The following is a 12014-nucleotide window of genomic DNA, read 5'->3' as shown; positions in this document are numbered from 1 at the left end:
AAAAGGAAGCATCGCACAGCTCGGCTCTGCTCTGCAAGATGCAGATGATAGCACAGGGTTGGCAGTGTATCCTCAGGGAAAACCGGCTTGCAAGCAAAACACGGATGAATTAGAGCACTAAAACTTTGCTGTTCCTCTGTGCGAAAGCTCCAACAACCTTACAGCTCCAGGAGGAACTGCTGGAAGCAGAGGCCTCGGCTCTCCCCACCTCTGTTCTACTCTTGTTCTGCACCCCCAAAACTTAGCGCCTGGGACAGTCAAGTGCTGCATCCTGCCGATATTTTGACTTTCCCCCACTCTGGCACCCCGCTGCACCCTGAAGGGAGCGGACAGATCATGCCCGCAGCGCACTGTACTCGAGTCCTGCCTCAGAACTGTCTCGTTCTTCGCGCCGCTGTTTCCCCAGTCCGCCGGCACGGCGGATGGAGCCCGGCCTGGCCGAGGGGCTGCCGCAGGAGGCCGCCGAGCCCCTTCCTTCCCCCGGCGGCCCTTCCGTTACGATCGTTACCGGGTTCCCTCCGCCCTCCCTCCGCTCCGCGCCGGCTCTCGGGGCCAGCGGCCGCCGCCGCCTTTGTGCCCCGGCCCGGTGCGCTCCCTCCCCGCCTCCCCGCCGGAGCCCTGCGGCGCATGCCTCCCGCTCCCCGGGGGCAGGGAAGGAAGCGCCGCCCGCCCTGCACCAGCGCGGCGGGCAGCGGCGGAGCGGAGCCCGGCGGAGCCGACAGCCCGGCCCAGCCGCCGCCGACCCCCGTTCCCCCTGTCGGCCTCCTCTCGGCAGGTGAGCGGCGGGCGGGGGGCGCGGCCGGGCTCCGGCGCACCGGCGGCCGAGGGAGGCCCGGGCCCGGGTCCGGGGCGGCGGAAGGCGGGAAGGGGAGCCATGGCGGCGCGGGCAGGGCCCGGCCGGCCGCGGGCAGTGGGCGCGGCGCCCCGCGGGAGTCCCGCGGGCAGCGGCTGAGGGCGGCCCTGGGGGTGGGGGGCTCGGCAGAGCGCCTCCGGGATGCCCCCCGGGTTGGGGGTACCCTCGTGTCCCCTCACACTGCCTCTGGGGTGCCCCCCGGGCTGGTGTCCCTTCATGTCCTCTCACACTGCCTCCGGGGTGCACCCCGGGTTGGTGTCCCTTCATGTCTCCTCACACTGCCTCCGTGGGTGCACCCCGGCTTGGTTTCTCTTCATGTCCCCTCACACATCCTCAGTAGGTTCCCCCTGAGTGTCCCCTCATGTCCCCTCACACAGCATCTGTGGGTACCCCGTGTGTGGGAGTCCTTTCATGTCCTCTCACAGCCCCATCATAGGGTGTCCCTTCATGTCCCCTCATGCAGCGCCTCTGGGTGTCCCTTCATCTTCCCTCACAGTGTTACAAGAGGGTAACACTGCATGGGCATCCCCTCATTTCCCCCACAATCCCAGTGTGTGTCCCCTCATTTCCCCTCACACCCCCAGTGAGTGTCCCCTCATTTCCCCTCACACCACCGGTGAATGTCCCCTCATTTCCCCTCACAATCCCTGTGTGTGTCCCCTCATTTCCCCTCACACCCTCAGTGAGTGTCCCCTGGCTGAGTGTCCCCTCACATCCCCCCTTAGCAGCACCCCAATGTCCCCTTCACAGTCTCCGTGGGTGCCCTAGGTGGCTGTTGGGGTACAGAAATTCACCCAAATCCCATGTAATTCCTGCAGGACACCCCCAATCCAGGTGTGGGATAGAGAAGGCACCTGCCCCTTCCTTGAAAACTGTGGAAATAGGTTAATAGGAAAAACGTTGGGGTTTTTGTGTGTTTTCTTTTTAATGAAGCTGGGAGCTAAAGTGTGTTAATTGCATTGCTTCAAGGTAATGAGGTATCCTAATTTCTGTCTTTTTGATCCTTAGCTGCTTATTACAAGGAAAAATGTTTTTCATTTATATTTGCCCAAGTGAACGTGTTGGAGGCTGCGTTGGGAACTGTGTGTTCAGCCACAAGTCGGGGTTTTGAGGTGCTTTTGGTTAATTCATGGCCAAATACAGGTTCTGTTGGGTGCACTGGGCTCTACTGGTGTGTGTAGAGCCGAAATAAAGCCAAACTATCTTCAGTTGACTGAAAGGTGGAAGTTAAAACAGCTTCTGTTGTGTTGCTCCAGGTACCAGCCAGCAAGGAGGGATGGTCTTGATCATTATAATTAAAATTTTAATTCTGTAGGAATGGCTTGAGATGAATTCTCACTGAGGAAAATCAATATCAAAAGAGTGATTGTGATGAGGAATTGTCTTCCCTTAATGTCTGTAACCTTACTCTCAGTAGTAAATAAATAGAAGTTTTCAAGAGTTTAGAGTCATTAATTCTTTAAAATATTTAATGTCACTGATTAATTTGAAACCAGAACTAGAGAATAATTGACAAGCACAAGGTCAGAGAAGTTTCAGACGGAAAATCGTGTCCCTGTAGGTTGGCAGAGTCTGGTGCCACTGCAGTTGGACTCACTGTGTTTGTGTGGAGCCTGGGCTGGAAGAGACACCCAACTGCTCTAGTTTTTTTGGGAATTACTCCTTGATCCTACCAAATGATGCTGCAGGTGAAGCCTTCAACCCTCACAGGACCATGTGCAGGTGGTGAACTCTTTGGGGTGTCCTTTGGCATTTTGTGGATGGCTTTTTCCACTCTTCCACCAACCAAAGCTTCGTTCTGTCTGCGGTTTCTCCTGCAACACAAAGAACAGCTCCTAATCTTCATCCTGCTTTTGTGCACTCCCAAAGGTCTGTGTTTGCCAAGAGCTTTTATCCTGCAGTGAGGCGAGATGATTGATGTCTCAGGGTTATTGCCTTAGAGTGTGTTTCAGGAAGAAATAAGTTGCCTTTCCTTCTCTCTGAGCTGCCCCAGGTCCCTCCGCTGTGTGTGTTTAATGCCAAGTCAGAACTGGTAAGAGCTGTTTTGGGATGTTGTGTGAGTGCTCTGCTCTTTGAGGAGAATTTGTGTGCCACCATCCCGGGTCACAGTCCAGCTTTCTCCACATCCACCCATCCTGCACCATGTGGACACAGCCAGCGCTGCTTTCGTTGGAAAACTGGAAAGCTGAGCTGTGTTCCTTCTAAAAGGGCAGTTATGCCAAAGGAAACAACGAGCAGAATATTTTGCCAGGTTCTCCACTCCCACCATTTCCACTTTATTATGAAAGAATTCCTTAAAATAGTTCTTTCTCTCTTGCCACAAAGTTTTCTGCGAAAGTATTCAGACAACCTCAGTAAAGGGAATTGCACACACCAGTGCACTGGATATCATCACAGTGAGTCTTCTTGGGTCTGGGCAGTACATTATGTAGGAGCACATGCAAAAGGGATTGCAAAGTGCAGGAAGAGTTTCAGAAATTGAGATAATTACCTGAATTGGGTTATGATTTTGCCAGAAAACACTGCAGATCACAAATGATGAGTGATCTGCCTTATCCCCGGTGGCTGTAGTGACTGATTTACCCATTCAAGTGATGTTGAGGAGTAACTCCTGTGGTTGTCTGGCACAGTAGTTCTGAGTGTTAATAATTTACAATTTATGTTACCAAGATTATTACATGGAATTTCTGGAAGGCACACGCTTAATAAATATTTTCCCTTTTTTCTTGTTTTAGGATGGAGGAGAGACCAGTCTGAAAAAGTGTTCCATTGTGGACTTTGCTGTTGTCTGCTAGAATGTTCCTTATGGATGCTCCTCCTCTGGTAGCTCTTCAGACAAAATGGGAGTCCTTTGGATCAGCAAGGAATTGTAGATACCCCGTGTGCTTCCCAGAATCTGACAGCAACGTCACCAGAACCTCTGTGAGTGCGAAAGTTCAGATGATCATAAACAACCTGCAAAGCCAAGAGCCTGCCCTGGGCATGAACAATGAGTGTGGCTGTGTTGTGCAGAAGAAACAGAAGGGAGAAAAAGGCACCAGTCCCAGAGTCACATCCAGCACCACCTTGCTGCAGAAGCATCCTCAGTACACCCAGTGTGGGTTCCCTGAGGATTCTGATGACACCGAAGTGGAAGAGAATGTGGAATTTGAGACTCTCCTGCTGGATACTGACAGTGATGATTCCGTGGACAGAGGTATAGAAGAAGCCATCCAGGAGTACTTGAAAACGAAAAGCAAAAGTGCCCAATCGTTGCCAAGGAATGCAGAGCGTTCTGAGAATGTGGGCAGAGACAAAAGGTTTAAGAGAGAATTCTCCCAGAACAAGGTGGCGAGTAACCTCCTCCCTGTGAAGTTTAAAGCCGAGATGCTCTCTGAAGAGTACCTGTCTGACCACCTGGGAATTGGGAAAAGGCTCCAGCCTGCTTCCCCTCAGAGCATCAGCAGCGATGACTCCTTTGAGCAGAGCATACAAGCTGAAATAGTGCAGTTCTTGAATGAGAAGAAGCAGCAAGAAATTAGTAAATGTGTTCCTGAGGAGGATAAAAAAGATTCCCGTGTGAGATCTGTCCTGAAATGCAGCAAAGAAGCAACAAACAGAACAAACTGTGGTGCTATAAAGCAAGGTTGCAATGCACTGCTCCTGAGACACCATCCCAAGCTGCAGAAATCCAACACCCAGTCCAAGTGTTTGCAGTCAAAAATCCAAGCAGAGCCCAGAGATTTCAGCCAGGTGAACCAAGCATATCTAGAAATGGCCACTGCCAGCCAGCCCTGGCTCGTGGAGCAGAATGAGGGAAGTGGAGCTCATTACTGGGAGCCAAGGGAAGCGCTTACCAAGGAGAGCATGCACACATCTGACTCGAGCAGTGATGATGGCATTGAAGAAGCCATTCAGCTTTACCAGCTGGAGAAAATCAGGAAGGAGGCAGGTCATGCAGCAAACCGTGTCCCTTTGCAGAGGGAGCAATTTGATCCAAAGGCTATGGCAGACATTTCTGCCAGCCTGACAATTAGCTCCACAAAAAGTGCCTCGCCAGAAATCCATAAAAACCCTATAAGCAACAAGAGAAAGGAAATTAGTTCCAAGTCAACGGGATTAGAAAGCACCAGCAATGACTTTAACAAGCTGTGTAAACCACTGAAAAAAGCCAGACATTTTGCACTTCCAGAAAACAAGATTACTGCTTGTGAGCTCACACTGCAGGCCTCTTGCAGAGCAGACACATCTGCAGAACTCATGTGTGCAGAAGCTATCCTGGATATTTCCAAAACAATCATGCCATCCCAAATGGGAAGTGACAACAAATCCCTCACTGCAGACTCCTTCTTTTCTCCCCAGCTTCTCTCGTCCTCCCGTTGTGAAAGTGACAGCAGCCTTGTGGACAGTGATGACAGCATAGAACAAGAAATCAGGGCTTTCTTGGCTCTGAAAGCACAGTCACAAAACCTTGGAACAAAACCTCCCAGCCTGTCACGCTCCATCCAGATGCCTTTGCCTTCTGATCCGAACAGCCTCACCAGGACTCTTGAGCCTTCTCTGCCCAAAACACTGAAATTATCCCTGAGTCGTAAAAGGAGACTTAAAAGGGAAGGCAGAACAGCAAAACAAGGGACATCAAAACCACCTGAACAGCTGGAGACAGGACTTCTCCAACCAGGCAGCTATTCCAAATTCCCCCTGCTCCAAGAGGAGAGTGCCCTGAGCAGCCCTGCAGAACTCCGGGATGCTCAGGGTAGTAAAGACACAAGGCAGCAGCAGCTGATGGCTCCCAAATTGTCTGGCTCTGATGGCAGCAGATGTGTGGCCTTGGACTCTGTAAACCCTTTTCTGCAGGTTCAGAGTAGCACAAGAAAACTTATAAAAATCCCCAGCCGAACCTCAGAGAGGGAGGGGTCAGGTGACGAGAGCAGCTCTCTGGACAGTGATGAGGACCTGGATAGTGCTATCAAGGACCTGCTACGGTCTAAAAGAAAGATAAAGAAGAAATCCAAGGACCAGAAAGCTCAGTGCAAGAAGAAAGTCAGATTCTGTGAGACAGAAACTCAGCTGCTGGATGAGTTCAGTAACCTCCAGCAAAACGAATGGAAATGTAAAAATCCCTCCCTGCTGAAAAGCTGCCTCTCAAAACCTCGGAAAGCTGTGAAGGAGAACGCAGTTAGGAACCCTCCAGACAACGTCAAACTTCCCAATGACAAACCAGAAACCATGAAAAATCTGGAGTTGAACTTACAGCTTAAAAAAGGCAATAAACCTAAACCAGCTTCAAACCAGCGGGGGGCTAAAAATAGGAAATGTACTTTCCCAGCTGTGTCAGATGCCAGTGACAGCAGCTCAGTGGACAGCGATGACAGCATCGAGCAAGAAATCAGGAGGTTTTTGGCAGAAAAAGCTAAAGATTCTGCAAGCAATTCGGAGATGCAAAGAGGTGATGCAAGTCTGGACCTGTTTAGAGCTGCCAAACAAACTGGTAATAAAGGAAAAGCAAAGCAACAGCTGGTGGAAAATGAGGTGGATCTCGTGCTGGGTCAGAGTAAAAAGACTGCCGTGCCTCAGCAAGCTGAGGAGTTGAAGAACTCTCAGAGAACAGAAGGGAAAAGTGCAATGTTACCTGGCAGTGGGAAATGTGCTCCCTCTGCAGAGAATGTTCCTACTACTGGTCAGTCAAAAGCTAAGCAAGGACTGGGGGGGGTCAAAGGTGGTGCTGCTGGGGACTTACCTGGGAGTGCAGCAGGTAAAAGGAATGTCCGTAACACAGAGCCCCCAAAACCCAGCAAAAATGAAGGGTGTAAAGTCAGGAAAGTCACAAATGCAAAGCCCAGATCTAAAAGGAAGAATACCTTCCAACTGAAAATCTCCAGTAAATTTATTGCGGGGCTGAAATATGCTCGGGACAGGAAGAAATCGATGCTTTTGAACAAAAAGCAGAAAGCAGAGTGTTTGCTCACCCAGAGCAGCACCCTGGGAATGGAGACAGCTTCCCAGGACACAGATGTACTTAACCCCTTGCCAAAAGGTGAATTTAGTGGGGAAATCACACCAGCAATAAAAGCACCCAGTTCTTCTCAGAAACTCACTGTGGGAGGGGCAAATCCCCATGTAGCAGAAAGCTGTGCAGGAGCTGAGGCTGCTCCTGTGTGTCTCGAAGAGGAAGGCGAGGGTTGCAGGATGGCTGATGCTCCAGGGCATCAGTCACACTCCCACTCCAGCCTCCCCTCACAGGAACGGAGTGTGGCAGCAGGAAAAGCTGATAAGGTGTGCAGAGGAACCTCCAGAGCTGAGAACGCACAGATGTGGATCGAGGAAGGAGATATCCACAAAGGCAGCTGGGCTGAGTCAAATGTGGATCCCCCACGCCCTGAGTGCAGTGTGGGAAAAGCAGATAAAGGCAGCAGAGACCCAGCTCAGCAAAGTTCTCAGGTGTGCAGTAAGGGAGGGAATAACCAGCTGGACAAGAGGCCAGATCCAAGTTTAGCTTGCCCAAGGCAGGAATTCGATGTGACAGCAGCAGCAGTGGATAATAGTGGAGGAGCATGTGCAGATAACAGTGTGCAGATGTGCATTAAGGAAGAAAAAGTTGACAGGCAGGAAGAAATTCAGATATCCAGCTGCAAAATGGAAGGAAAAATACCTGTCCTGCAGAACAGGGAAACTGCTAGTGAAGTGCACCAAGGGCAGGAATTTTTAACCAAAACCTGTGCAAAATTTACTGAGCTACCTGCAGGGGACTGCCCAGGTTCCCTCTTGGAAAAAAAGGTTTCAAATATGTAAGTACTTTTTTTTTTTTTTTTTACACTAGCAGTCTTTTTATAAAGTAACTTTCATTGTAATTACCTTGATAAAACTTGAGACAGGAAAGACAGTGGGAGGTGCTGATACCTGTATATCATACACACACTAATGTGAAAATAATTCTATTTAACAGGGATATCATGGATAGACATACGTAGCTTTTGTAGAGTTTTGTAAATTATTTAAAGTGCTCTAAGGAAATATTTTTTATAATGATTTTTAGGGCTTGCATTCCTCCAGGATGCTGTAGCTACTGTAGATAAGATATTGGCCAATCACACTTTAAATTATGAGGCCTCTAATTGTCTCTCAAAGGGAAACCTGTTTGCGCACAGAATTGATTTGGGAACCTGGTAAGAGATCCTAGGAGAACACAGCCCTGGATAGCAATGCAGATGATCTGACCCTGGTCACATTCGAGCTGCCTTAGGACAATCCTGTGGTGTGGGGTTTTTGCTGGGAGCTCAGTTTCCCCACCCTGAGGACTGTGGGATTGAAGTCCCTGAGCAGAACTCCAGCGCAGCTGGGGCTGTGGAGATCCAGCCTGGAAGATGCAAATGCAAATTCAGGTAAATCAAGTGGATGGCTCTGTCTGCACAGACATTTTCCTAGGCAAAATGATCTCAGCAGCTACTCAAAGACCTCTTGAATACCCAGAACCTCCTGCTCACATGATTCCAAGCACAAGCTGCAGTCCAAGACAAGTGAAGGAGCGTGTCTGTTCAGACAACATGATTTCCCTGGATTTCCCTGGATTCCTCTGGATTTCTGTACTGTTGGGCCTGCAGGGCTCAAACAATTCCTCGTTTTTCTCAGCTATCTCATTTTGATGCCCTGCAGTTGCCCAGAGATGGCTTTTGGTTTCCTGAATGAACTTTCTGGAATTGAGTGCCCTTAACGTTCCTTTTTCAGAAGTGGTTTTTAAAATGTTACATTTCTGTGAACTTTTCACTGACAATTTTGGTGCAATAAAGCAAAGCTGGGTTTGCTGTAGGAAGCCACAACTCGAATGCCACGGATATTTTCAGCACTGTTCTTTCTTCAGGCTCTTTCTCTGCCTCCGTTTCCAGCAACCAGAATAAAGCAATTTTTCACTACTACCTTTTTTATTTGTACTGACTTGAAACGGGATTGAAGTAGCACATTCACATCACACACAAAAAAAAAAAAAAGAAGTGCCCCCACACTGATTTCACTGCAAATTCAAAAGGTGTAAATTGGAGCTGTTGGTTCTTTCATTTTCATTTGTGTGTAGTGAAGTCCTTGGAGGAGTTTGTTCTCACATCTTGTCCCTGTGAATTGATCTGATATTCTCTTTGTCTGGTCTTCTGCAGAACTTCTCTCAGCCAAACCACTACTTAGCATCACTTTGTTTCTCAGTCACTTCAGGAGTCTTCCTCCAGGCTGGCCTTAAACTTGCAAAATGGAGCAAAAGCAGCCAAGACTGGATCCAGTATCCCATGGTGTCCCTGGTGTGATGCAGAATTATGGGCAAAAAACGGTGTAGCATAGAGTAGTAACTGTGGCATGTAGAGAAATAAACATCCTTGGTGTGTTTATGCTGTTGTGCAGTTACATTTGAAACATGTTGATAGTGCTCACTTGGCATTTCTGACTGTCCAGCCACCTTTTCGTAGTCCTTGGGTTGGCTGGGCAGGTTGTTTAAAGGTCAGTGTGTTAGCTCATCTCCATTTTGTGGTAGGATATGTTGGAAAAGTGTTTTTTACTTAGCTCAGTGCCTGCAGTCCCTCTCCACAGGTTTATCTTTTGCTCTGCCTTGATTCCGTTGCAGGATTTGGGCCTTTTGTTTGGAATAGGTCAATAGGCTGGTATTTTAAACTAGAAGTTTTCCAAGTACCTTGCTTTAAAAGGATTAAACTGTATACTTAATTTTCCTAGAGATGTTGGAAGCACTATGTACTGTTTGTATAAAAAGCTGAATGTTTCTCCTCGAAAGTTTTGAGTAAATTCACATTAAGACTTCAAAGGTGTCTTGTGCCCCTGTTGCTGTGTCTGTGTCCTCAGTACCACTTGTGACCTGATTCACTTCCAGTCAAGATGCAATTCCAGTTACCTTGTGCTTTAAATAAAAACCTGATTTCAAACAGCACTTTTTTTTTTTAAATTGATAAACTTGATTTGTATATAGGAAATGGTGTACATTGCTGAGTTTCTAATGTTTAATAAATGGGGTTCTGCCCATGGACCGTGAAAACAGAGTGCTCCTATGGTTTGTGTCATCATCTTGAATAAGTAATAATTTTTGTTCCCTTTTCTTCCCTCCTGACTGTAGCCTGAGGTTGTTATTAATTCTTTGTAACAAAAAATGAAGGAGAATGTACAGATACATAGGCAATACAAAAGTACAAATACATAGGCAATACAAAAGGCAGGTGAGAATGGTGCTTGTGGTAGCAGCACCCCAAAAGCAGTTTTCTTTCCTGGTGTTTGTGGTCAAGAAGTGGATTAACTAAACCCTGTGTAACTAAATGTTGTCGAGGAACGTCTCTAGAATTGGGACAACAGCCAAGAGAGTGCCATGGCTGCAGTGGCAGTGTCCTCATCCTGGCACAGTTCTCATCACTTGTTCAGAAAAGAGAAGTCTGATGGTTGGGAGCAGTAAGAAATCCCTCTTGCACATCAGTAAAGGCTGACCAGCTGAGGAATAAATTCACTACAAGAGTCCCAAGGTTGGGAGTGTAACACAAATCTCTCAAGGCTGGATCTTCATCGATGCAGTTCCAAAAGCAGTTTTTATTTCCTGTTTGTAGTGCCCATGACAGCCACAGAGTGGGCACAGCCCTGCTGGCCTTATCACTGCAGAGACAGCTCTGGGCAGTGCTTTATCTCTGGGAAAACTCCTTTTTCCATTATTCCCACCCTCCTGAGACACTAATTAATCCCTTAGTGCGGTAGATACATGGAACCATAAACTCAGGTCTTGTAAAGCTTGGAAAGAAGTTACCTTTGTTAATGAGTATATACTGCTTCATATTTTTAAAAAATGCACAAGGATTTTTTTTTTTCCAGTCAGAGCACAAAACTTGTTAATTTAGATATTAAGTTATTAAACTACTTGGTGTTTCTTATGACAGCTCTGGTGATTTACAGCATCCTGGCTGCAGTACCATAAATCTGAAAAGAGGTTTATTGCTTAATTTTTTTACCCCAGTGACTGTTTTTGCGTGCTTTGGGAACAATCTTCCAGGATCCTCAAGGGACTCCAAAGGCTCCCTTAATTTTATTACCGTTTTTTGCTGCTATTTTAGGAACACATGTTTTGACATGTAGCTGGTCTTTATACAAGGCAGGAACACACTCTCCCTTGCCCCCATTTCTTTTATTAACAGAGAAGCTTTTTAATTTTTCATACCTTCAGTTTGTGGTAATTCAGCCTCACATCATTTTATCTGCAAACATGAAAATCTTCCTTTCAAAAGACAGCAGAGATTGTTTCAGGTAGATTCTGTTTGGTAAAATGTGTCATTTTTAGGATGCTATTTTAAATTGGTACAGGTATGTCTTTTTTAAAAAGTGCACTTGGTTTCACCTCTGAACATTTATATAAACTCTTGCTAAACTCTTCAAAGGAACTGGTTCCAAGAATAAAATTAAAAGGGAAGACATTGAGGCAAGAAGAGGTGGGTGTTTTCAGATGGAGTGGGAAAATATGTGACAGAATCCACTCCATTTATATTTTTAAGAGACAGCCTTACCCGTAAATTATGCCACCTGCAGAAAAATCTATGGGTAAAAACATATGTAACATTGTCATAACCGTTCCTATTGATTCAGCACTTTGTTATTTTCTCATTTCAGGAGAAGAAAAGGAAGTTCTAAGAAGCTCCAGGTATTGTCTAGAGTCTAATACGAGAGTAACAGCAAATGAGAGAGGGTTGCTTATTTATTTTCATATGTTCAGTATTTTAAATGTTAACTTTTCGGGCCCAATTTGGCTCAGTTTATTTATCTGTTCCAATGTGTTGGTGTGTTTGCAGCAGGAGGGGAAGTTACCCAGGTATTCCTGTGTTTGAGATAACCACATGCCACAAACAGGGAATATTTCTGACATGTGAAGAGTACCAGTTGCAGTGGTGTTTGGACATAATGTTACACTAATTATTTATATTGTTAGCAAACCGTTAGAATAATATGCTCATTTTATTTTTATGTTACACCTGTAATGTGGGACTGTTTCTCATCCCAAAACGGGCAGAATAGTTTCTCTTAAAAACTCATCTTTACCCAAAAATGTTCAGGTGTTCTTTCAGTGCAGTCACTGTCCAACTGATGAAGTTTCTCTGCCTGTAACTACAGTTGTTCCAATAAAACGTTAAAAAAAATTATTTTTGATTACTTGTCATTATTT

At 46.8% G+C, this 12014-nt stretch overlaps 1 protein-coding gene across 4 annotated transcripts; it reads left to right on the top strand.

The window, feature by feature from the left end:
• The first annotated feature begins 397 nt into the window (after positions 1-397).
• Positions 398-11997, top strand: PPP1R26 (protein phosphatase 1 regulatory subunit 26). Of its 4 annotated transcripts, none has more exons than XM_085076853.1 (3): positions 398-775; positions 3589-7620; positions 11465-11997. In XM_085076853.1, exons 2-3 carry the CDS (start codon positions 3650-3652, stop codon positions 11511-11513), a joined length of 4020 nt encoding a protein of 1339 aa, XP_084932979.1. In that variant the 5' UTR covers positions 398-775; positions 3589-3649; the 3' UTR covers positions 11514-11997. The 4 variants fall into 4 exon arrangements, with proteins under 4 accessions (XP_084932979.1, XP_084932981.1, XP_084932980.1 ...); XM_085076855.1 differs by lacking the exon at positions 11465-11997 and adding an exon at positions 11025-11458; XM_085076854.1 differs by lacking the exon at positions 11465-11997 and adding an exon at positions 8980-9860.
• Positions 11998-12014: the final 17 nt, after the last annotated feature.

Source organism: Lichenostomus cassidix, chromosome 17, assembly GCF_008360975.1.
Source record: "Lichenostomus cassidix isolate B80296 chromosome 17, HeHo_3.0, whole genome shotgun sequence".
Taxonomy (NCBI): domain Eukaryota; kingdom Metazoa; phylum Chordata; class Aves; order Passeriformes; family Meliphagidae; genus Lichenostomus; species Lichenostomus cassidix.
The sequence above is the reverse complement of the archived record's forward strand: the minus strand, read 5'-3'. Positions and strand labels throughout refer to the sequence as shown.